Source organism: Dama dama, chromosome 22 (assembly GCF_033118175.1).
Source record: "Dama dama isolate Ldn47 chromosome 22, ASM3311817v1, whole genome shotgun sequence".
NCBI lineage: Eukaryota > Metazoa > Chordata > Mammalia > Artiodactyla > Cervidae > Dama > Dama dama.
The window spans coordinates 8504719-8531618 of NC_083702.1; the positions used below are offsets into that span (position 1 = coordinate 8504719).

The 26900-nt window shown below is 43.8% G+C and overlaps 1 protein-coding gene across 3 annotated transcripts in view; it reads right to left on the minus strand.

Moving 5' to 3' along the window:
* SGSM3 (small G protein signaling modulator 3) overlaps positions 1-26063 on the minus strand; it is a 33108-nt gene extending 7045 nt beyond the window's left edge. For 2 of the 3 annotated variants that reach the window (XM_061124476.1, XM_061124474.1), the window contains exons 1-4: positions 25951-26063; positions 1055-1167; positions 480-565; positions 37-103 (exon numbers count right to left, since the gene is read on the minus strand). In XM_061124476.1, coding sequence (XP_060980459.1) covers positions 37-103; positions 480-565; positions 1055-1061 — 160 coding nt within the window. In that variant the 5' untranslated portion in view covers positions 1062-1167; positions 25951-26063. Of the gene's footprint in view, positions 1-36; positions 104-417; positions 566-1054; positions 1168-25950 lie in introns of those variants that run through there. The other variant, XM_061124478.1, reaches the window with a different exon arrangement.
* Between the last annotated feature and the right edge of the window lie 837 nt (positions 26064-26900).

Here is a 26900-nt window from a genome sequence, read left to right on the forward strand (position 1 = left end):
CGGGGGCGAGGTTACCCCCGAGGTGCTCAGTCTCACCTTCCTTGTCCACGCGGAACCCGAACTCATCATAGCAGAACTCCGGCTGCTCCACGGCCTCCTCCTTCTAGAGCCGGGGGTGGGAAGGTCAGCACTTCTCCCAGCCTTCCCTGAAGCCTCCTGTGGTCATCTCTCAGCTATGGGGCCCCCGACCCTCTTGAATTCTCCCCACATTTTCCTTGTTTTCCTCAGAGGTCAAAGATAATAAGGTCAAGGCAAGAAACACATTTTATGCATTTTCGTGTCCCCATAATACCAAGATCAGAGGTCATACTTTTTCTCCAACCTAATGCTTGATTCACAGAGGATGTAGAGCCAAGAAGCTGTCTCTGACTTGGGAGCCCATGTGAATACAGGGGAGCGGCTCCCCTCCCAGGATACCTGCAGCAGTTGGTGGCCCCCCGGGCGCCCCAGGTGGAGCAGAGCCGCTGAGCCTGCTATACCTGCGCGTACTTGGCCAGGATCTCCTGGGGCCACATGCTCGGAGTCAGGGCTGAGAAGGGGCCATTGGCAGAAGGTACGTGACTCCCTAAAAGCAGGGAAGACCAGGAATGGGAGATAAACATAATGCAGAGTATTCAGGGGGTAAATTCAAGTTGACACACCCCTTCTCCCCCACCCCCATCATTAAAGGACTGGACCATCCACAGTGGGATGGACAGGGGAGGGCAGAAAGCTAGCAACCTGCAACTTTTGGGAGAAGTTACAGGAGACCAGCAGCGTGCTACCAGATGGAACCAGACCTCCTCCTCTGGCTCGCCTTCCACCTGCGTATAAGGACTGCAGGGAGGTGGAGGGTAGGGACTCGAGAAAACTGAGGAGTGCCACTGAGGAGTGGCAGTAACTCTCCCAGAGGCCTGTCAGAAGACTTCCTCTGACCTGGACGGTCCATGTGACCCTCAAAGGTCCGTGGGAAACAAGCCTGCTTCCCTCCCACCAGGGAGGTCCTCTTGGGTAAGACTCCCTTTCCCCTGGAAGGCCTGTCACCCCATTTCCAAGCCAGGCCCCCGCCTCCCACCTGACATTGTGCGAAGAGGACAGGAGAAATCTTCTGCAGATCCAGACTGGGGTTTCCTAGCCTAGTGTCTCAGAGCTGGGAAGCTCCTCAAGCGTCATCTGGTCCAGAAACATCTGCTTGGACAGGAGTGCAAAGGGGAAAGTCATCTACCCCGGCCCCTCTGCAGGGGGTCCTTTCTACACGTAGACTCAGATATGCTGGTCCAAGGCGGTGGCAAGGTAAATGTTTGACAGGGAAGGAAAAGTCTCACTTGAAAGAAAAAGCCTACTGTTCTCAACATTTCATCCAAGAGGAAAATACTGTGAAGAAGCTATAAAACTGTGGTTCTCAACAGCTCTGTGAGCCAAGAGGACAGGCCCCGCACTCCTAAGGATGGAGAGGATCACACAGACAGACTTCCTGACACTCTATGCTCATGCAAATTTTCCTTAAAACAGAAAACAAAAACCAGACACCGTGGAAACTTCCGTGAATAGGTTCCTCCAAGCCAGAATTTTTGAGGAATCACTTAGAACACGTCTGACTCAATACCTCCACTCACCTGACTCAGGCATTTCTACTTCATCCACCACACTTTTCAGCACCTCACAGCTGGGAAACTATGAAGTTGCAATCTAACTAAATCTCCTGTTATTGTTTAAACCCTTGCCTCTGTCTTTTTGTCCTCTTTAAAAAATGACTCAACAATAAAGAGACAAATAGCCTAATTTTTAAAAACGGGCTTAAGATTTGAACAGACATTTCTCCAAATAACAGATGTTAAGTAGCCAATGAGCAGGTACAAAGATGTTCAACATCATTAGTCACCAGGAAAATGCACATCAAAACCACAGTGAGAGTCCATGTCACACCCACGAGGACGGCTATAATCAAAAAGGCAATGATGAGTGTTGGTGAGGATGTGGCAAAACTGGAAGCCTCATATACTGCTGGTGGGAATGTAAGATGGAGCAGCTGCTGTGGAAAGCACTCTGATGCTCCTCAAAAGGTGAAATGTAGGGTTGCCACATGACCCCAGAATTCCACTCCTAGTTATTTACCCACAAGAAATTAAAACAGGTATCCACACAGAAAACTGTACATGGAGTGTTTACAGCAAAATCACTCATTCTAGCCAAAATGCAGAAACAACCCATATGTCTAAGAACTGGTGAAGCGATATATGAAATACATAGAATATTCACACAATGGATTATTATTCAGGTGTAAAAAGGAATGAAGTGCTAATAATGTTATACCATAGGTGAATCTTAAAAACAGTTAAAGAAGCCAGTAACAAGTCAGTTAAAGAAGCCAGTCACAAGAGGATGAATATTAGTATGATTCTAATTAAAAGAAATGCCCAGCAGAGGCAAATCCCCAGTTACAGAAAGTAGATTAGTGACTGTCAGGGGCTGAAGAAGAGGGGAAGGCAGAGTGACCGCTAATGGGTGCATCAGTGGGGTATCTATTTGTGGAGGTGAAAACTGGTCTGGAATTGAAGAGTGGTGATTAGTCACACAACAGTATGAAATATTCAAACCACTGAATCATCCACTTTAAAAGTAGTGAACTTTGTAGCATGTGATTTGTATCTCAATTTTAAAACAATAAATAATCAACCGAGGCATCAGCCCTCAGGGCTTCCTCTCACTTTCTAACCTGTTCCTTTTAGAACTAGAAAGAACCTATCATCACCAACTTGAGCCTCAACAGAAATGCAGTTTCTCAGTCTTTTTCTGAATGAAGCCTTTTACTTCTAACCATGAAAGGAAAGTAAGGTACCATAAACAGAAGATAACCATGGAGATGTGGTTGAAATCTTTTAGGACAAGTTGCCTTCTAGGTTTTGGAACCATATCCACCTAGCCCTAAACATCCTTCTGCTATTTTTCAGGTGACAGGAGCTCGAAGGTGACAGCTTCATCTCCTCCCTGCTGTCTGCACAGTTTTGGGTAAACTCGAAGTGTCAGGTGAGTGAGAAAGAAACAAAAAGGAAAGTCAAAGAACCACTTCGAGGGCACTGTGAGAAAACATCGGCCTGTGGACCCTTTACTCTAGCACATGTTGAAAATTAGGCCCATGAAAAAATCTTAGTTCTCTTTAAAGACACACTTGCCAATCTAGGGCCAAAACTAGTCAGCTTGTCCCAAGGGCAGTTCAGCTGGGTCACCAGACCCTCCTCCTGCCCAGACACAACCTAACTGGGCCCCTAACTGGGCCATGTATGAGCTAAATGCCCATCATGATGGCCCACTTGGGAGAAAGCCCTCCTGCTTCCAGACAAGTCCTGCTGAGAAACAGATGGCAGAAGCCACTTCCTTCATGGGCCAGCCGTCCTAGACCTGTCTGTCTGCTTTGCGAGAGGAAGATGTAATGTCTTCCTTCAGAGTAACAGGTATGTGGGGCCTGTTTTGAATCAGAATTCTGTGATGGATGCAGCAAGTATTTTTACATTAAAGCTAGAAGTTCCTAAAATCATGTCAGCATTCAATCCTCTCAGCATGTTTTCATGCATTCCTCACACATGAGAAACAAGCTAAGAGGAGACCCACGAACAGTCTCCCAAATGGACCCTGATAACCGTGTCTCCGGCCGGCACCCGGTGAGAGGATGTTGGTCGGCCACCAGCTCAGCAGTGCTGGGGAAGAATCCCTGAGCTCGGCCATGCCGCTGCTGGCCCGGAGCCCTGGGCGAGCACGCTGCTGTGGCATCAGCCTTAGGACGGCGTGGCTTTCCAGCTCATCCTCTGCCACCTTTGTGCAGGGCCAGACGGTGCTGCGGTTCAAGTGAAGACCTCTCTGGTCAGACAGATGTGGATTCACACCCCAGCTCTGTGGCTCCCCGCTTATCATACCTTGGGCACATTTACATCACTTATTTGAATCTCAGTTTTCTCCTCCACAGACTGGATAGAATAACAGTACCAACATCCCGAAGTGGTTATGAGGATGACGTGAGAACACAAAGAACCCTACTGCCCTGACACACAGCGAATGCTCAGGAAGCATCAGGCGATAAGCAGGAGTCCTCCTAACTTCCGGAAGGTTACTAACTGGACCCTCTACACTGAGGTTACTAAAGGCCATACAGCAACTGCTGATAACCGTCCATCACAGCCTCTAAAAACAACAACTTCCTATGGTTCAATGTAACACATGCCAATTGAGATCATCAGAAACACTTCTCCTCACCAACGCCTCAGAGGTAGTGACCTGGCTGTTTCCTCCAGAAGGGTGGAGGACGTGTGGAGGACGTGTGGAGGAAGAGGGTGCTGTCTGTGGAGGACGGAGCAGGCTGGGAAAACAGTTCTCAGCAGGTAGCTCCCTTTCCCGACCTTGGCTTGCCCCTTGTTCGATCAGTCACTCAGCAGTCACTGAGCGCCGCCATGAGCCAAGCACGGCTATCAGGGCTGAGATGCAACACTGAAAAACACAAGTCCCCACAATTACGTCACAACAGGGAATCAGACAACGAACACAGAAACAGCTGTCAGACGGTGCTACCTACAGTCCTCTGAGGGTAAAGGTACAGAAGTGTTAGGAGAAACGGGCCATGTAGCTAACGTGATCAGGAAAAGTTCTCTGAGGATTAGGTGACATCCAAGCAAAGACCCAAACAAAAGGAAGTGGGAGACCAAGTCCTGTGGCTCCTGAAGGAAGGAGGATCCAGGCAGCAGGAGCAGCAGGGAGGGATGTGGCAGGTGGAAGCAGCTGCAGGGGACAGCCAGCTCAGGAGGGCCTTACAGTGCAACAGAGAACCGGATCTTATTCTCTTAAGGGTTCTGAGCAGCAGTGAACCCCAATCTGACTCAGGATTTAAAAGCTCTCTCTGGCTGCTGTGCAGAGAAGACTGCAGGGCAGGAGGTGGTGACGTGGTAGGAGTGATGTTGGCTTTGCTACTGTGGGAACAGTGAGAACAGGTCAGACTCTGGGTATATTCTAAAGACTCTGCAAATTATATATATAGGCCATTTCTCTCACCAACTGCCCCCGAGTCCTTGAGTTCCCAACAGGAGCTGGAAGTGATATCACTAATCTGGGCAGGCAGGTTTTTCCAGCTTCCGGTTGCTATGGAAACCTTCCTGAAAGCAGCCATCTGGGAGCTGGCTGAAGCAGCCAGGTCACTGGTGGCCGGCCCTGCTGTTGTCACAGGGATACTAAGAGGCAGAAACTTTTGAGTAACAAAGAATATATTGGAAGCAGATTAAAAGACGTAAATGCAATTCTTAAAATTACCTTTTGATCCAGTAATATTCTCCTGGAAACTTAAGGAAATAATTCAATAGAAGCAAAAAAGTATATGCATGAAAAGGTCTACTTCGGCATCATCTATACAACAAAAACATGAGAACAATTTATACGTCAAACATTATGGGAATTAATAAGATCTGGGTATACTGACCCTGTAAAATGTGATATAATCATTTCATATTCCAGTTACAGACTTCTGCTTCTGGCCAAGATGGAGTTATAAGGAATTGGATTTACTTTCCCAACCCGAACAACTAAAAAGCCAGAAAGATACATGAAACTATGGCTTCCAAACACTGGATGACAGGCCACACAGGACAGTGAAGCCGGGGAGAGACAGAACAATTGAGCTGAGCCCTGTGACTGCCTGTTACCACGTGGACAGAGTCTGCAGTCAGGACTGGGCACCCAAGAGGGCTGAGAGCTAAAAGCCACCGAAGCAGCCTGAATATGTAGAGCAGAGACCTGCAGAGAGGACTCCAGACATCTGCGGACAGCACCGTCAAGTCTTCATGTGAATACTGTGTGTGTGTGTAAGCTATCCAAGATTGGGAAGAGAGCCACCCGCAAGGAATGTGAGGAATAATACCTGAAGCTCACCCTACTGAGTCATCGTGATTATACTTTCCTTTTCAGAGATTGTGGAAGGAAATTCACTTAAATTTTAAAAACTTTTCATCTATGTTCATAAAGAAGGCTTGATTGTAGTTTTCTTTCCTAGTAACACCTTTCTTGGGTTTGCTATCAGGATGTATCTGCTTTACAGAATGATTTGGGAAGGAGTCCCTCCTCCTCCATTTTAAGAAAAAGATTGTGTAGAAACTGGCATTATTTCTTCCTCAAATGTTGAAATAAAATCACCAATCAAGTCTCCGGTGCCTGGAGTTTCCTTCATGGAAAGATTTTCAACTACAATTTTTTAATAGAGATAAGGCTATTCTGATTATCTATTTCTAGATTGAGTTTTGATAGTTTGTGTACTTTCAAGGAATCTGACAATTATCCAAGTAGTTGAATTTACTGGTAAGTTGAGTCCAAAGTATGCAGAAGAAAAAAACAAACAATAAAGATAACGACAAAAATCAATACAACAGAAAACCAAAGAGAGAGAAAAATCAATGAAACCAAAATCTGTCCCTCTGAAAACAATAAAATCAAACTGATCAGACTGAACAGGAAAACAAGACAATGCAGATTACCAGTATTATCAGGAATGGAAGAAGATACACTACTACAGGCCCTGTAGGCATTAAGAGGGTAATAAGAGAATATTCTGAAGAACTTCTGCCAATAAGTTCTACAATACATAAAATTAATACCATCATGACCAAGTAGAGTTTATCTTGGGAATGCAAGATAAGTTGTTTAAAATCAATGTAATGAGGTATACTAACAGACTGAAGAAGAAAAACTATATGATTATCTCAACAGATGTAGAAGAAACATTTGACAGAAGTCAACATCCATTCACGATAAAAACTATCAGCAATCTAGAAATAGAGGAAACTTCCTTATCCTAATAAAGGGCATCTACAAAAATCCTACAGTTAATATCATACTTAATGATAAATGCCTGAATGCTGTCTCCCTAAGATTGCAAACAAGGAAAAGATTAAACATAATTCCAATCAAAATCCCAGTAGGATATTTTGCTACAACTGACAAACTGATTTTAAAAGTTAAATAGGCAAAAGAATAAAAATACTCAAATTATCAATAATTTGGAAAAGCAGAAAGTTGGAGAATTCACACTACCTGATTTCAATACTTACTATAAAGCTACTGGGCTGACCAAAAAGTTCATTTAAATTTGTCCACAATACGTTATGGAAAAACCTGAATGAACTTTTTGGCCAACCCAACACATGTAGTACTGGGTGACACTGGCAAAAGGAAGAACACACACATCAATGGAACAGAAGAGGTGATCCAGAAACAGACCCACACATGTGGTCAATTAAAGTTATGAATTGATTTATACCCCATAAAAAGGTATGCTGAAGTTCCATCCCTCAGTACCTCAGAATGTGACCTTATTTGGAGACTGGGTCTTTGCGGATTTAACCAACTTAAGGTGACCTCATTAAGGTGAGCCCTAATCCATTGTATCTGATGCCTTTTAAAAAGGGGGAATTTGAACACAGATATAAGAGAGAGATGATATGAAGAGATGGACGAACACCATGTGGAGCACAGACTGGAATTATGGTATAATAAACCAAAGAACGCCTGGGGTTACTAGAAGCTGGAAGAAGCAAGGAAGGATCCTCCCCTACAGGTTTCAGAGTGAGCGTGGCCTTGCTGACACCTGATTTCAGATTCCTGGCCTCCAAAACTGAGAGGCAATATTACTGTTGTTCTAAGTCACTCGGTTTGTGATACTTTATTATGGCAGCCCTAGGAAATTAATTAATTTTCAACAAAAATACAAATGCAATTCAATGGAAAAAGGACAGTCTTGTCAACAAATGGGCCTAGAAAAACCACTACAAAACTTCTAAAAGAATGGACTTCCCTAAGCAGTCCAGTGGTTGAGAGTTCGCCTGCCAGTGCAGGGGACACGGGTTCAACCCCTGGTCAGAGAAGATCCCACATGTCAGGGAGCAATGAATCCTGTGCCACAGCTATTGAAGCCTGTGCACCCAGAGCCCACGGTCCGCAACAAGAGACGCCTGTGTGCCTCAGCTACAGAGGTCCACACACAGCTACGAAGGACCCAGTGCAGCCAAAATTAAAAAAAAATTCTAGAAGAAAACAGGAGAAAATATTTGTGACCTTGGTTATGCAAAGATTTCTTACCTATCACACTAAAAGCATAATATATAAAAAACATTTGATTAGATTATCAGAAGCCACAGATGGTAGAAAATACGTCTGCATCACACATTTGATAAAGAACGTGTAACCAGAGTATAAGGAATTCTCAAAACTCAGTAAGCTGGAAACAAACAATCCAATTAAAAAAGAAAATGGGCAAAAGATTTGAATAGAAGCATTACCAAAGATACATAGATGACAAACATCCAGAAAGATACACAACACCATCAGTCATTAAGGAAGGCAAATTAAAACCACAATGAGATTATTACCACACACACACATTAAATAGCTAAATTAAAAAACAAACCACCACCACCACCTGACAATATCAACTGCTGATGAAGATTCAGAGCAACTAGAATTCTCACTTATTGCTGGTGGGAATGCAAAATGGTACCACAATTTTGGAAGAGCGTTTGGCAGCTTCTTATAAAGTTAGACATATACTTACCATATAACCCAACCAACCCATTTCTAGGTATGTTTATCTAAGGGAAATGAGCCTTTTGTTTACACAAAAACCTGTGTGAAAAGGTTTGTGGCAGCTGCAACTGCCAGAATCTGAAAACGCAAATATCCTTTAACTGGTGAGTGGATGGATAAAGAATTGTGGCACATCTATGTAAATAAAAAAACTACTGAACACTCAACACAGATAAATTTTTTTTTTAATTTTTATAGTAGGCCCTTGTCGGTTACCTTGTTTAAATATAGCAGTGTGTACCCACTAATCCCAAACTCCCAATCTATCCCTATCCTCCAGTCTACCTCATTCTCTAAATCTGCAAGTCTGTTTGTTTTGTAAATAAGTTCTTTTGTATCATTTTTTAAAGGTTCTACACATAAGCAGTATCATGTATTTTTCTTTCTCCATCTGACCTACTTCACTTAGTATTGTAATCTCCAGGTCCACCCAGGTTGCTGCAAATGGCATTATTCCATTCTTTTTTATGGCTGAGGAGTATTCCATTGTATATATAAACCATAGCTTTATCCATTCATCTTTCAATGGACATTTAGGTTACTTCTATGTCTTGGCTACTGTAAATAGTGCTGCTGTGAACACTGGGATGCTCGTATCTTTTCAAATTAAGGTTTTCCCCAGGTATATGCCTCAGGAGTGGGATTACTAGATCATGAAGTAACTAGTTTTTTAAGGAACCTCAATACTGTTTTTCCATAGAGGCTGTACCAATTTACATTCCCACCAACAGCGTAGGAGGTTTCCCTTTTCACAACACCCTCTCCAGCATTTATTACTTGTAGCCTTTTTAAAGATGGCCATTATGACTGGTCATATCTTTTTTCCTTTTCATTTTATTCATGGGATTCTCAAGGCAAGAATACCGAAGTGGTGTGCCATTCCCTTCTGCAGTGGACCATGTTTTGTCAGGCTCTGACTAGAAGGGACATATCCTTCAGCCACTCCATGGAGCCAGACGAAATGCCTGGTGCCCCGGTTGTCCCACTGCTGGTCCTCGTTGAGGATGTAAACCTTCACCAGGTGTCAGTCAACATGCCACCTGGGCTTTTCAGTAGTCATGTACAGATGTGAGAGTTGTACTGTAAAGAAGGCTGAGCACTGAAAAATTGATGCTTTTGAACTGTGGTGCTGGAGAAGACTCTTGAGAGTCCTTTGGACTGCAAGGAGATCAAACCAGCCCATCCTAAAGGAAATCAACCCTGAATATTTGTTGGAAAGACTGATGCTGAAACTGAAGCTTCAATACTTTGGCCACCTGATGCAAAGAACTGACTCTTTGGAAAAGACCCTGATGCTGGGAAAGACTGATGGCAGGAGGAGAAGGGGACGACAGAGGATGAGATGGTTGGATGGCACCACTGACTCGATGGACAGGAGTCTGAGCAAACTCCGGGAGCTGGTGATGGACAGGTAAGCCTGGCATGCTGCAGTCCATGGGGTCACAAAGAATAGGACACGACTGAGGAACTGAATTGAACTGAACAGCTTCATTGGAAGCAGAAGCCTGGGGCAGGTGCTGGGAAAGGACCTGCTCCAGTTCAGCGGCATCACTGACTCAATGGACATGAGCTTGAGCAAACTCCGGGAGACAGTGACGGACAGGCAAGCCTGGTGTGCTGCAGTTCATGGGGATGCAAAGAGTCAGACACAACTTAGCAACTGAACAATTCTGACTGGTGTGAAGTGATACCTCACTGTAGTTTTGATTTGCATTTCTCTAATCATTAGTGATGTTGAGCATCTTTTCTGGTGCCTATTGACCATCTGTCTGTCTTCTTTGGAGAAATATCTATTTAGGTATTTTGCACATTTTTGGGGTTTTTTTGTTGTTGTTATGGAGTTGTATGAGCTGTTTGCATATTTTGGAAAAAATTAAGCCCTGAAAAGTCACATCATTTGCAAACATTTTCTCCCATTCCGTAGGTTGTCTTTTCATTTTATTTAGGGTGTCCTTTGCAGTGCAAAAGCTTGTAAGTTTCATTAGGTCCCATTTGTTCATTTTTACTTTTATTTCTCTTGCCTTGGGAGCTAATAAAACATTGGTACAATTTATTAGAGAGCTTTAATTTTTAATGGTGAGGGTGGAAGTCTAACTGTAGTGAGTCGAACCAGGAACAGAAGAAAAATGGAGTAGATCATGAAGATAAGATGTGATTTCAGCCATTTAAAATGTATATAATACACACACATTGAAGGTAATATAAAAAGAATATGCCTGGGTTAAGTGTTAGGAGTATGGGACTTACTCATTTTGATTTTCAATGTTCTCTTTTTTGAAAAAGTACAGAGGTACTGTGTTTAAAAATAATTACACATCAAAAAAAAAAATTACACATCAAAACTTGCACACAAATGTTCACAAAAGCATTATTTATAATAGTCCAGAAGTGGAAACAATTCAAATGCCCATCAAGTGATGAATGGATAAACAAAATGTGGTATACCAATACACTGGAATATTATTCATCCATAAAAAGGAATCAAGTACTGACACGTGCCAACATGGAGGAGCTCGCCAGGCTCCTCTGTCCATGGGATTTTCAAGATAAGAGCATGGGAGTGGGTTGCCATTTCCTCCTTCAGGCACTCTTTCTGATTCAGGGATTCAATCTGCGTCTCCTGTGTCTTCCTGCATTGGTAGGCGGATTCTTTACCACTGAGCCACCTGGGAAGCCCTGGTATATCCATACATTGGAATATATTATTCTTCCTAAAAACGAATCAAGTGCCAACACGGTTGAACCTTGAAAACATGCTCAGTGAAAGAAGTCAGTCACAAAAGATCACACAACATGTAATTCTATTTATATAAAATGCTCAGAATAGGTAAATCCAGAGAGACAGAAGGTAGATTAGTGACTGCCAGGGGCTGGAGAGAGGGGGAAATAAGGAAGTACTGCTAGTGGATATGCAGTTTCTTTTGGGGTGATGAAAGTACTCTGGAATTAGACAGCGATGGTTACACAAAAGTGAATACTCTGAAAACCTCTGAATTGTATACTTTAAAAGGGTAACTTTTATGAATTATATCTCAATTTTAAAAGACTACAGTTTAAGTACAGAACACTGAGGAATAAGAACGTGTTCTCAGCCTCCAACTAATAAAAATAATGGGGGGGGGGGGGCGGGTGGAACGTGTTCTCTTTGTGTTTTCTGAGGTCCGCAAATGAAGCCTGAACTTACGGTAGCTATGCAGTTTCTATCTTGCCTTTCTCTTCCTCCTTCCCTCTCAATATTACTTATTACCTCAAGCATCCATCTTCAGTGTTCAAACAAAACCAAAGAAAGCAAACATGAAAAAAAGGTGCAAACTATTAGAGATAGTTTATCTGTAACTGTGAAAAGAACCCCTTTCTTTCTCATTTATAACTAACACTTTACTAAAACTGCTCAGCATGAATCTGATTCTTAGCAGCAGCTGTAAAGTCAGAAACTCCCTGAGCTGCTAAAAGGTCACAAGACTTCCCTCAAAGGTCTAAGTAATCATTGGAAAAAGAACTGATAACACTTAGAAACCAGATTTTCAAGCCTTTTTTCTTCTTTTTTTTAAGGCTAAACAAAATCCCCAGGTATCTGTCTTCACATGGGGCTGTAGTAGCTTTCCAGTACAGTGATGTGAAATACTTTCCCTAAAGGAAAAGCTACTAAAAGCAATTTAAAGGAAAAGAGATGCTTATAAACCAGGAGACCGGAAAAGTACATCAATTTGCAAGACAGGCTCTAAGGCGGAAAAATGCTATTTCTGAACCTACTTGTACAGAAATGTCTCCCTGTCCCCTGCGTTTTCTCCACAGCTCGGACGTTTACTTGGTCTCCGCTGTACTTGATCTGGGGCCAGGGAGGACCCGGGCTGTCAGAGCCAGAAGCTCAGCTGTGCCTCTTCCCAACACTTCTGGGCACTTGGCTCTTTTCCACTGAGAACTCAAAGGACAGACTTAAGTGGTAGTGGGGTGAATGTAAGCTACAGGTCAGAAGACAACCTCGGCAGCATAAACACAGTCACTGGTTTATATTGTGGGAAGGGAAGTTTGGGACTCTCCTCTGAGCTTTGTAATTATTCTAACACAATGACATTAACAGAAATCAAATTTTAAAAAAATTCTGCCACAAGTCTGCCAATTCAATAAGTCACATTTTCTTCCTAGCTCTCCTCACTTTTGTTTTTTTTCTACACACATACACAGTTCTTACATTTTAGATTTTGAAATATTTTTCTCTACTGAACATTAAATTATTGGCATTTCCCCAGTAATTATGCAGTCTTTGTTCTGTAATTTACAAATGTAGTCATCTTTTGATACAATATTTAGGCACCCAACAGCAATTTTTGCAATAAGAACAGTATTGTGAGGAACTTGACCTTTGAAGATTTTTTTAAATGGAGTTAACGCATGTTGTTCTCCAATTAAAAATAAAAATAAAAAAATAAAATGTATGTGTTGCGCTTAGTCGCTCAGTCCTGTCCAACTCTCTGTGATCCCATGAACTGTAGCACTCCAGGTTTCTCTGTCCATGGGGATTCTCAAGGCAAGAATACTGGAGTGGACTGCCATGCCCTAAAAAAATGTGTCTTTTCTACTTTATAGTGTCAGTTTTGTAAAACAGAAATAAGGACTAGATTAAGAATTATTGGCTAGAGTTTAATATGATGCCACTTGAAGCAAGGTAATTAACCTAATGACCCCTAAAGTGAACCTAGAATTTTATAATATTATAATAATAGCACAGTGGAAAATTACTGTTTTAAAGTTGGCTCCAGAATGCTTCCCAGAGACTAGGTTTACCTCTGTTTGGGAAAATATTCTGATAAGCTCCTTAAAGGTGGAAGGTAAACCCTGAAGATGAAGATTAGAAAAGGAGAGATCTATCAATTGCCTAGCAAAGGAAATTAATGGAAATTTGGAGGCAGGGGAGAAGAGAAAATAGGGGTTATGGAGGGGAAGGGACAGAGTCCAGGAATGGGTAGGAGCTGCATCATTCAGGACAGAGCAACCCACAAGACAGTATCACGCTGCATGTCTGGAAGCAGGGAGGCCTTGGGGGTGGACCAAATGCCTCTTAAGAAAAGGGCTCCTGGAGAAGGAAATGGCAACCCACTCCAGTATTCTTGCCTGGAAAATCCCATGGACAGAGGAGCCTGGTAGGCTACAGTCCACGGGGTCGCAAAGAGTCGGACACGACTGAACAACTTCACTAGATCCTGCATGCAGCCAAATAAATAATTAAAAAAAAAAAGGGGCAATCCAAAATCCAATTTAAGTTACGGTTCTTAATTGTAAGGTATTGTCCCTTTGTCTTCCACACCTTCAGTAAAGCCTGCTCTACTCATAAGATCCTTAACTGTGAGGAAAAATCAAAGAAAGGTCGGAAGTAGGGACAATAATGAAAACCTGGTGAAGGGTGCTGGCCTTCTCACATAACAAGGGATACAGGACTTATGTCCATTTTATTGACACTTCAAGATAAGTGATTTAGATTGATAATGTAATGCAAGTTTTATTAGCTTATCTTATCTCTTTGGTATATAAAATAACTACTTTTATATAACTTTTATATATATATAACAGGGCTTCCCTGGTGGCTCAGATGGTAAAGCTTCTGCCTGCAGTGTGGGAGACCCGGCTTTGATCCCGGGGTTGAGCAGATCCCCTGGAGAAGGAAATGGCAACCCACTCCAGTACTCTTGCCTGGAAAATTCCATGGACTGAGGAGCCTGGTAGGCTACAGTCCACGGGGTCGCCAAGAGTTGGACATGACTGAGCAACTTCATCATATAACTTTTATTTCTGTAAGAACACAAGAGACACCAGCAATGCTACAGAGTTTAGTTCTCTGACTCTACAGTACTGTTCCCTCACCTTCAACGAGCGCCATCAGTGTTTCTCAGACTGCAGGGTACACTGGGATCACCTAGAGGGCTTCTTACAGTGTGGGAGACCCAGGTTCAATCCCTGGGTTAGGGAGATCCCCTGGAGGAGGATCTGTAGGACTGTATAGCCCAGCAGGCTCCTCTGTCCATGGGATTTTCCAAGCAAGAATACTGGAGTGGGTTCCCATTTCCTTCTCCAGGGGATCTTCCCCATGCAGGGATTGAACCTAAGTCTCCTGCACTGGCAGGCGGATTCTTCACCATTGAGCCACCTGGGAAGCCCGCAGCCTACTGTTTCTTAATTCATACTGCAGTTATATTGTGATTTCTGGATGTACTACCTACCTGATGTAGGACAGAGCCCAGCGCCTGACCTGTGGCAGGTAGTGGACTGTTTGATGAATGGAGGTGACACTAAACTCCTGGAAGATTCCCCGCAAACAACAAGCTCCTTTTTAAGTTCTTGGGCTTGGCCCCTTCTGCTCCTGCTGCTTGTAATGCCTCCACTTCACCTGACTTTTCATTCCTCAAGGCTCTGCTCAGGCATTTCCTCCTCCAGGAAGCTTCCACCACCCACCTTGCTTCTGGTCTGTGTCAGATGCCCCTATTTTTCTCTAATATAACCTACCTATATTATATTTATCTTAATAATAGCCACCATTCACTGCAGGTTTTCTAATCCAATAAGCAAGGTTGGATTAATACCTTTAGAGGCTCTTCGGTCCAGCAATTTCCACTTCTGGGAATTTATCCTATACTTAAGAAACGTGACTCATACAAGGTAACTCCCTACAGCACGGTTTGTGGCAACAAAATTTTAGGTAGTAAAATATTAGAAAACCTAAATTTCCATCAGCAGGGGACCGGTTAAATAAATTAATACATCTCTATAATGAAATAGTGTGCAGCTATGAAAAAGGATAGGTTGGCTATCTGATAGGGAATGATCTCTGAGATATACTGCAAAATGAATAAATCAAGCAGAAAAACAGTGAGAGGAATGGTAAATATTTGTGCAGGAAAAGGGAGGAAATTTTCACATAAATACAAGGCTGTACATGAGAGGGACGAAGTAGCAGATTTTTTTACTCAGTAACCTTTTGTACTTTTGAATTCTGAACCATTTTAATGTGAACTTATTTAATGAACCTAATGTTTAAATGAACCTATTTAAACAAATAAGGCTAAACATTAAAAAAAAAAAAAGACCTTCAGATAGCCACAGAATAAAAAAGATTAGGGTGCTCCCTATTTAATTCAACATAAAAAATGAGTATGAGGAAGTTCAACAATACTTACAATTTTTCCCAATATGACTTTTACTATATTAAATGAAATGCCCAGTGTCATGTTCTTTCCATTTTCTCTGTTTTGTCTCTGCTTTATCAGTGCTCAGCACAGGCCTGGTGTACTAAAGGGTCACCCCAACACTGCTGACGGGCATTAGATCCACAAAGACATTTCAGTTCTTACCACACATGATCTCTTAGTAGCACTAGCATGCCCTGCAGTAACCTCTTCCTTCTTCCTGAAGCGCTCACTTTTCAGGTTCAGTGTCATAACCTCGGGGCTTTCTCTGGTCCTTCTGGCTCTCCTTCTTAAGTCTCCTTTCCCAGTTTCACCTCCTCTGCTGCTTCTTAAGGTGCCTTAATGGTCGGTCCTAGACCCTCCCTGGTTCTCTGCACCCTTGTTTACTTTATGATGCCAATTTCTATCTCCAGGACACCTCTCTGAACCTTAGGCTGGCATGTACAGCTGCCCACTGGGGCCCTCCTCCACATCCTTCAAATTTACTACACTCCAGAACTAAGTTGTCAGCTCCCTTGGAAACCCTGCCTCAGGAAGTTGGCATCACTGCATAGCCACCACTCCTTTCTCCAGCTAGACCTGGGCATTGAAGTCAATGCAGTCCCGGTCTCCCCACCTCCACCCTCCAACTTTTAGGCCTTTCCTAACGTTTTCTGAAACTTCCTTTTTCTCTTCAACCTGCTGCTGCTTTTCAGTTGGGGCTGAGGTCATTCCTCCCCGTCACAGTTGCTGTAAGACTCCCACAGGATCTCTCTCTCCAGTCTTGCCCCCTGCCCTCCACACCCCATCTACTCTCTACCTTGCACAGAAATCCTTTTAAATGCAACAATTTTCCTTCTCCCCTCGAATTTTTGGGAAAAAGCCCACATTTGTTAACTTGGCTTATGAGACTGCATGACCAAGTAGTCCCTGCTGGCCATTCCAGTCTCATCTCTCAGCCCTCAACACTCGTGTGATGCTCTGGCTGTAGCACCCTTCTTTCAGACCTCGGAACCCACCACTTTCTCCTAGGGCAGGCTGCTAAGTGAAGCAAGTACCAAAATATGGAAAGAAAGCCTCAAGACTTGAGCCCCATTGAACATCATGATAAAGTGGCTAGTGGCACTAATCTAGAACTGGCTCCCCACTTCTAGTCACCCCAATCATGCTTGTTGAAAACACGTTTATTATTCACACTATTGGAAACAGTGTCACACTTTATTTTGGGGGGCTCCAAAATCACTGCAGATGGTGATTGCAGCCATGAAATTAAAAGACGCTTACTCCTTGGAAGGAAAGTTATGACCAACCAAATTAGCATATTAAAAAGCAGAGACATTACTTTGCCAACAAAGGTCTGTCTAGTCAAGGCTATGGTTTTTCCAGTGGTCATGTATGGATGTGAGAGCTGGACTGTGAAGAAAGCTGAGCACTGAAGAATTGATGCTTTTGAACTGTGGTGTTGGAGAAGACTCTTGAGAGTCTCTTGGACTGCAAGGAGATCCAACCAGCCCATCCTAAAGGAGATCAGTCCTGGGTGTTCATTGGAAGGACTGATGCTGAAGCAAACTCCAATACTTTGGCCACCTCTTGCTAAGAGCTGACTCATTGGAAAAGACCCTGATGCTGAGAGGGATTGGGGGCAGGAGGAGAAGGGGACGACAGAGGATGAGATGGCTGGATGGCATCACTGACTCGATGGACACGAGTTTGGGTAAACTCTGGGAGTTGGTGATGGACAGGGAGGCCTGGCGTGCTGCAATTCACGGGGTCGCAAAGAGTCAGACACGACTGAGCGACTGAACTGAACTGATTCTTCATCTCCCTAGTGAATAAAGACATCCAAAAGTCTCAGCTGCCTCCTCCCAAACTGGCATTAGCAAAAGAGCAAAACGACCTAGGAACCAACCCCATTCTGTGCTCCACTCCCACAGGCTTACAGCTGGGCTGCTTCCTCATCCCTGAGTCAATATTTTCTTTGTGATCACAGACAGTGCTCCTTTAGGCAAGATTTAGGCCTGACTGCGCAAGGCAGAGATCAGACTGAAAACAGAAGAGGGAAGCAGGATCCTCCCTCCAGAACTCCACAAGCCCAGGTACACCTTCCCTTTCCTGCATGGCAGTACCAGGTCAATGAGGCTCTCCTGTGCTGATTCCGCACCAGGCCCATTCTCTCCAGGTCCTCCTGTAAACTAACTATCCAGGGTCATCTGGGCACTTCCCTGGGTACGTCCCAGGATCATTCCCCTAAGATTTATGGCCTGGAAGCACCTGGACTGTGGCAAGGAAAACAGAAGCAAGGCAGTGCATGGATCTTGTCAGTCCCACCACCAGGGCTGGGGAGCAACACCCGCCTTAAAAGTAAAATGAAGCAAATTAACGGGTAGCTAACCTTAAATCAACATTCAGGCAGCTCTAGAAAAATGTAGACAAGAGTTTTTGAGGAAGATAAACCTCCTTGAGGGCTGACTGGCAAAAAAAAAAAAAAAAAGAGGGGGACATTAAAAAATTTAAAGCTTTATATTAACAAAAGAAGCTTAGGGCACTTAAACAGATCATAAATACAGTTAACTAAATCTCTATTCCTCATGTAATTAAACCACAGAAGTAAAAAAAACAAAGTCACTTATTTGGCCACACCACCTATATCATTACTGGGAATTTTTCATTTGCAGAGATGAACACACCTCCCTACTAACTCTAAAGTATGGTAATCCAGTCCTATGTACTTTGTGGCAGTCAGCAGATGGAGAGAGAACAAAAGAAAGAAAAATAACATTTATTAAGCATTTATCCATACTTGCTAAGCACTCTTCATTTTAAACTTGAACCTGGGGCTCAGAGAGGTTAAGCATCTTGCACCAAGCATCAGTGAGTCAGAAGAGACTCCTAAGCGGTCCCTCTCTACCATGCTGACCAGCACAGCTGAGTGTGAGTCCCGCAGCACAGTGTTCTGGGAAGACCTTGAAGCCCCTTGTGCGTGTGTAAGAACATGCACCTATACTTGGGCACAGAGCCCAGGGGGAGCCAGGCAGGGTCAAAACGTGACACAACAACTGTACTAAGGAACATAAATTTCTTTTTTCAAAGTTTTTTTTTTTTTTTTGGTTTGCACCCTGTGGCCTGTGGGATCTAGTTCCCTGACCAGGAATTGAACTCATACCCCCTACAGTGGAAGCATGGAGTCTTAATCAGTGAACCACAGGGGAGCCCTGAGAAACAGAAATTTTTATGAAAATTCCAAATTAAATACAAATTAGGAGAGAATCCCCATACTACAATCTGCACCTACATTTAGAGATCATTAGCTTCTTTAGTACCAGGTGTGGGACAAACACTCTTATAACAGAGTCATGTATGATGGAGTTAGAAGAATCCTTTGTGTTCATCTCCCTCTTACTTTTTTCAAAAGAAAGAAACTGAGGCCAAAGAGGTCAAAAGACTAATTTTAAGCCATACAGTAGTGAGACAGCTGGACCAGAAGCTAAGTCTTCTATTTCCACTACCCCACCTCAAACTGAATCAAAAACTTGGGAACAACTGGGGAACAGGCAAACAGGCACTCAGATCAGCAGCATCACCACTGGAAATTCCGGGAAAGATGTCAGAGGAAGCTGTCATCCTGCTGTTGTAAAACATCAGTTAGGCAGACCATACCTTTCCTGCCTTTAATGGCCTGCCTTCCGTTAAATAATCTGCAATATTTTTGGCAGCTCTTTATATCTCATACTTAATAACTGCCGATTTCAACAACCAGGTCCATACACCAATTCCTGCATCACAGGAAATGACCCGACCACGTAGAACCGACACTGAAACTGAAACCAACACTGACCAGCTGGCTGTGTCCGGCTCCACACCAGTCCTCCTCAGGCTCTGCCCACGAAACAAGCTACCGGAGTTACTTCTCTTCACTGTTGCTCAGCAACTTCATTCCTGTTTTGCCGACCTGAAGGATGCTTCTGCAGTGCTTTCAAGCCTTTCCCATGTTTCTTCAGGCCCACCGCCGCTCCCCTGTTGCCAGCATTCCCAGCTGATGGCCTGGTTTCCAGCCTTCACAAAGCCGTGGTCACTAGGCTTACCTTCCTCCATGTCCTCCTTCGCCCAGCAACACTGCTCAGTCTTTTCACCTTTTCCTCTTTCACTCGTCCTCTCCTCTCGGGGGAGAAGTAGCCTCCCTCTCTTCCCAGGCTGACTCCTCCACCTGCAAGACCTTTTAGTCCACCTCCCTGACAGCATCTTCAATCTCTTCCTCCTCTCCACTGGCTTCACGTCTGGTGCACACAGTACTCAGATCTCCCGTATCCTTAAGTAAGACAAACCACAACAAAGCGGCTCTCCCTGGACCCGCTCAAGTCTCCTACTCTGTCTCTTTTTCCCTGCCTCACTGCCATAGTTTCAAAAGCAGACTAGAATTCTGCTCCCATGCCTCACCAGTCAGCTCATACTTGAAGCTGCTTCTCTTACCACCTAGACTTTCTAAGGTTTCCAGTGGTTTCCTTGTCACCATACGGAATCCTCTTCCTTTGGCCTCATTTTCTTAAACTCCCTGCAGCATTTCAATCTGCTGACTTACATGGGTTCCTTGAAGCTGTTCTCCTAGGACACTGACTACACGGGTTCTTCTTCTCTACTTGCTTCTAGGCAGGCTCCTCTTCTTCCTCCAGACTCCCCCAAAACATTCCCCAAATTGGTCTTCTCTTTTTTAATCCACTCCTAATGGATTACTACTGGGGAATCCATTTCTGTCCCTATTGGGGATTCAGCTCTCACTGCCATACAGATAAGCTATAAATCTCTATCTGTAGTCATGACGACAGTCCCGCTCTCTCCAACTTCCTGCTGTTGGATGACTTCAGTTGACTTACCCCATAAACCATCAAATCTGTATTTCTCACATAAATCTATTTTTATTCCATCCCAGATGATTCTTTTGATTTTCTCTATTTCTTCTTCAGGACACTCGTATTCTAACTTTAGGGTAATTTCTGGCTCCTATGTTTCTTTTGTTCCCAACACTGACTGAGTTGCAAAGTTTATTGATTTTACCTTTAAAATATTTCTAGGTATCTCTTTCCACTGCCATGACCCAGACCTGGCCACTTTTCAGGGCCACCGTAAACGTCTTCTAACAGGTTTCCGTGCCTCCAGACTCTCCATCCATCCATTCATGTTAAACAAACACTAGACTAATATTTCCTGAAGCACAGCCCCAATTACCTGGTTCTCCCCTCATCTTCTTCAGTGTTTCCCAATCTACCTGTTGGGTCAGCTCTTGTTTTCCCTTCACATATTCCCCCTGCTGTCTCAACATGCTTCTGTATCCATATGGTTCCATCTGCTTAGAAAGCCACCCCCCATTTCCAAATGTCCAGAGTCTACCAGTCTTTCAGTGCTCAGCTTAAATGACACTCCTGTGAAACTTCCCCTAGTCCTTTCTCTCAACATTTATGTTTTGTGTTGAAGAACTATTCATTCATTCAACATACATTTACTGAGTGCCCACTATGTGCCAGGTAGTGTTCTAAGTGATGAGCAAAGATCAAAACAGATAAGTCTCTTTTTTCCAGGGTATGGCATTCTAGAGAGGAAACAGGTGATTAAAAAAATAAGAAACCATTGGACTTCCCTGGTGGTACAGTGGTTGGGAATTCACCTGCCATTGCAAGGGACATGGGTTCAATCCTTGGCCCAAGAAGACTCTACAAGCCTCAGAGCAACTAAGCCCATGCAGTGCATCTACTGAAGCCCCCGCACCCTAGAGCCTGTGTTCCCCAACAAGAGAAGCCACAGCAATGAGAAGCCCGCGTACCACAACGAAGATAGTTCCCACTCACTTAAACCAGAGAAAGCCTGCACAGCAACCAAGACCCAATGCAACCAAAAATAAATAATTAAAAAAAAAAAGAAACCACATTGAATGCCTGGTGATGAGTAGCACTGCAGAGTAAAATGAATAAGGAAAAGGACCAGGCAATTTCAAGAAGTTGCTATTTTAAAGCAGGTGTTCAGGGAAGGCTCAATGAGAAAAGGTGTGAAGAAGCTAAGACTCTGGATGAAGCAGGGGTGTGAGGCGGAGACAATAGGAAACCAGGCTGGCACTGTGGGGAAGGCAAGAACAATCTGTTCTAGAACAATCTCTAGGGCCCAGAGTCTGAAGACTTAGATTTCAAACAGAGAATCATTGTCTCAGAGTTGAGGAGAACTTTACAAATCATTCAGTACAACTACCCATTAGATTATTAAACACCTTTATCACAACTCTCAGGTAGCCATCTTGTCACCGCTTCCTCACCTTAAGTGGGCATAATACTAATACACAGGATGGTTGTGAAAATTGAGTTAACATACATAAAATTCTTACAACTATGCCAAGTCTATAGTAAACACTCAATAAACACTAGCTATTATTGAGTGGTGGCAGTAGGAGTAATTACCCCAATTTTAGAGATGAGCAAAATGAAGCATTGGGAAGTTGTATTACTTGTGTTAAGTTTTCAAAATTTAAAGTGGTAGAGCCAGAATTTGAACTTTTGTAGGTGCTAATTACTACATCCTACTGACTTCAAAAGTGGAACAAAAGGTGGTATTTGGACTTTAACCCTATAACCTCAAGTCACACAAATTAAGGATATTTACAAATGAAACTCAAACACAAGAAGAGGGAAATCATCTGTTGCTTAATGTCTTTAGAATATTAGCTGGGAGGCTAACTAGATATCAAGAAAGGCCAGAACAGTTGTATGATTTTGTTAAGGAAAAAAAAATCTATTAGCCCAAATTGGAAATCAAGCCTTGCCCAAGAATAAGCCTGCTGATAACTGGGTTGGAGCTTTCAATCTCATTTCTCATGTTACTCTTACTGGTAAAGGTATGTAATGATTCCAAAGAAATTAACTTCCCAAAACAATTCACAACATTAGCAGGAAAAAAAAAAAAAAAAACAAACCTACATCACAAACAATTAGAAAAAGCAGAGATGTATTTATAACTAGAAAAGAGGAATAATATTAGAGGTGAAAACAGTTATCAGCTAACTGTACCTATGGAAAAGAGGTGAAATGTCTCTGTTCTAAATTGTGAGCATAAATTACAAGCCTAAATATTCAAAAGGGGAGGTTACTATACGTGTACTATTTCAAACAATGGTGTCTTCAAAAATCAGTTCTTAAACCACACCGATGGCCACTCACTACTTCAGTCTCACTGTGCTGCTGGGAGTATGAACAACTCCCACGTGCTGAACAACATCCTATGAGATATTCACACCACAAACATCTAATGACCACTGTTTCAGAAGAGAAGAGTGAGGTGGTGAAAAACATAAAGCCCTGCTTTCACAGAGCTGACACTGTACACAGGTATAAGGAAGAAATTAAGGCTCAGTGGCCAGGACTGTCAGACTCTAAAGCCTATACTGCGTGTTACAACTGTATCATCTCACACTGGCGAGATACACCTTCTCCTAAAAATCCACACCTGACCATGCAGTCCTGATACCACTGTCTGCAACAACTTAGGCTTTCTCTCTGTTGGCAGTCCAGTGTCCCCTTCTTAGTGAACTGTTCCTCCCCCGCTCCCAAAAGCCAAGACTGCTTGGTCAAGAGTTAACATATATTGACACATATGAAATTCTTTTTCTCGCTCATTAGGTCCTAAACTCTCTCAGAACAAGAACCATATCTCAGCCTCTTTTAGAAGATGGTACATGCAGTAGGTATTCAATCAAGGGCCGAGTGGAGTTCATGAGAACAATTTCAATGAAGTAAATGGTGGAGGCCAGCCTGAAAGGAACTAAGGACTAAAGGGAAGAGAAGGACATAGAGTTTGTTTTTTTTTATGAACATTATCTAGAAAGGAAACAGATGGAGAAAGACAGCACTGTGAAGAAGTAACGTGGCCACAGTAAAGGCAGTTTTTTGTTTTTTTTTTTTTAAGAAAAATGAGAAAGACTTGAATGTATGTGTTGGTAGGGTAGTACAGCACAGTACAAAGACCAGAGGTGTCAGTATTAGCGACCTGAATTTGCATTCTGGCCCTGTCACTACATCTACAGACCACTTAACCTCTGTACTTCAATTCACACACATATAAAATGACAGTGAGAACACCTGCACCTCACTGTGACAGTTCCAGCATAAGCAAACAGAGGACATTCAGTAAGTGGTACTGATCAGTATTACCTATGTGGACGCCTGGACTCTGGTGTTCTAAACCTCCCACATAGTTTGTGCTTTAGTCCAGATTTCCTGTCTCACTCTACATGTAATATGCGATGGCAAAGAAACAGGGTCCTTATTTCGCCTGTGTGTGCCTCCCTCCATGCTATTCCTCTTCCTCGTGACAGACTGCATGAGTTCCTGAATGGCTCCTGTGGAAAATCAGTGATGTCACCAGCTAAGGAAGAGAGACAAACTGCAGAATAAGCAGATGACACTGGCTTTAAATTTTCAAATGTACCAGATTTTGAGCTCCTGCCAAAACATTCATTGAGAACTGGGAAGAGAGAAACCAAAAACACAAACACACAGAACATTGTTTAAGTTTCAAAGCCATCAAGGTGTCCCCAGCATCCACTTTGGGCACAGAAAGAAGGCAATATGATAAAACATGATCCCTGAGGTCCTTTTGCAGTATTTTACTCTGATGTCAGATTCATTATAAGTTCCCCAAATCATAAGATTAGCATTTAAATAATTTTTGTTCACAGTCATTTATTTATTTTGTTGTGCCATGCAGTTTGTGGGATTTTAGTTCCTTCACCAGGGATTGAACCCCGGCTCTCAGCAGTGAGAGTGGAGTCCTAACCACTGAACTGCCAGAGAAATCCCTACAGCCATTTAAAGTTATTGCTCAAAAAAAAAAGAAAAGAAAAAGAAAGTTAATGCTCATGGGTTGTGTTCACCTGTTACCTATATCTGGTCAAGAGAAACACCCTACCTCAGTCCTCTCTCCCACATCTCACATCCCCATGCTTAACAAGGTATACGGAAGTGGGCAAAAGCCCAGGTTAATGTAATAAGTAATGATGAAAAGGCTATAGGCACCTGGGATTATCAAAATACAGGAAAGATGTCTTTTATTAGAATCAATTACCAGCTAATCAAGGACCACAGAAATAAATGTGTAAAACAAAAAACAACTATCATTTAGCGTTCAAAGACAACTGGAAGATGGAAAAGAGATAAGGAGGAAAAGCTGCAGGAAGTACATGTGTTATCTACAAACTTAATCACAAACAATCACAAAAGCTACAAGTAACCAAGTCGAGGCTGAAAATTCAGTTTTTTGTGAAACAGGGTCTGATTAGGAACTTGAGTTTACCATGGAAGAATAAGAAAGAAGGGTAAAGAATATTCCAGACAGCTCTAAACATCTCACCAGAAAGCAAAATAAATAAATAAATAAAGCCAGAAACCCACCACAAATCGCATAGGCAGCACAAGACTGGAAACATGGTTAACAGTCATTCGTCACTGAAAAGAAACTTCAAATCATCCTTTCCCCCCGTATAAAAAGCATCTTGAATCATTATTCCACGAGAATAATTTTCAAAATTCCAATCCTAACCACACAGGCTGATCCCGGATAATACGCGCCTCAGTGTCTCCAGTGTTAGAAAACGCATAATACGGTGAGTTCTGAGTCTGACCAGAATCTAAGCTTGTTCTGACCCCAGACCTGAATCTTCAACGTCAAGTTACAAGTCACACCTGAGGAAGACTTTGCTGCGGTAAATGTATCCGAGGCTGCCGTTCCTTCAAAGAAAAGGGCCCCGGCGTGAGGTGCGGTTTCTGTAAATTGCTCCCAGCGGCGGGAGGGGCTGTATTGGGGCTCCAGCCCCCAGAGCACTTCAGCTCGGGCGCCGGGGACCCCCACTTCTCGCTGGGCCGGCCAGGGGGTTTCCCGACCCCGGGAGGCCACCCCCGCCCCGAGCACCGTCCTCGCCTCGCAGGCCGCGCACCCGACCTCAGCAAGCCCGCCACTGGAGACCGCCGGCCTAGACCCCCACCCTGTGCGCCTGACGAGCGAGGGCCCGGCCGGCCCGCGCGGCAGCGCCTCCCGGCTTCTCTGCCCGTCCATCTGCCAGTCCGTGCGTCAGTCGGTCTCTCCACAGCCCCCGCGTCTCCACCAGGGATGCATGTGTGGGCGCCGGGCCCCGCAGACCCAGCGGGTCGCCACCAGCCTCTCGCTCGGCACTCACCTGCCCCGCGGGGAATGTCCAGCTGCCCCACCGCCGCGCGCCGTCGCCTCCACGGTGCCAACCCTGCTCTGACTCGCGCGGCTCGGCCCCCGTCAGCGCTCGGCTGCGCCACCACGCACGCGCGCCGGGCCGAGCCGACGGTCGCGGGGCATTCTGGGGGCTGTAGTCTTTTGGGTCCGCTGGGCGGGAGGGGCGGCGGGGTCTGCGAGCCTCCGGACCCGGCACACCAAGCTCTTTTCGAAACCGACCGTGCGTCTTCCAGCGGGCGTAGGGGTGGGAGGTGTGACCTTCGAAGCCCAGTTTTGGCCTGGCGAGGCCCACTTGGCCTCTCCTCTGCACTGCAGCCTGAGGAGTTAGGGGAATATTGGGGTGGGTCTGTGGTCAGGCTGAGGGATAGACGCTGCAGGGCTGTGGGAAGGAGCGGCTTACTTGATATTCATTTGCTAAATATTTAAGCGCCTTCTTTATGGGTGTACAAACCAGTCCTAGACCAGTCTGACCCACTCTTACACAATTCACAAGCCTTGGAAGGAGTCACAAATTGTAACAAATTGGTTGAGGTCTTTCGGGCATAATACAGTGAGGGTGTAGTCAGAGGTCTGAATTTCAGTCTTATCAACCACGTTAATGTCTGGCTCACCCATAAAATGAGAACGTGAACCTATGGTTGTTGTGAGAACTGGTTGTTATTTGAGAAAATGTTAAAGTACAGTATGACTGAACAGTCCATGACGGTAGCTGGGACCATCTCCATTTGATACCCAGGTCCCAGTTGACATCAGGCTCTAGTTTTAAAAAAATAAAGCACGTCCCATGTTTTAGAAAGGTCACCAAAAACTACAACAGAATTACAGAAATATTTCTCTAGAAACTTCACCCTACTCGGAAGAGGAAGACAATTTAGCTTTAGAGCTGCCTATTAAACTAAGCTCAAATTTCTAAGGGTATTC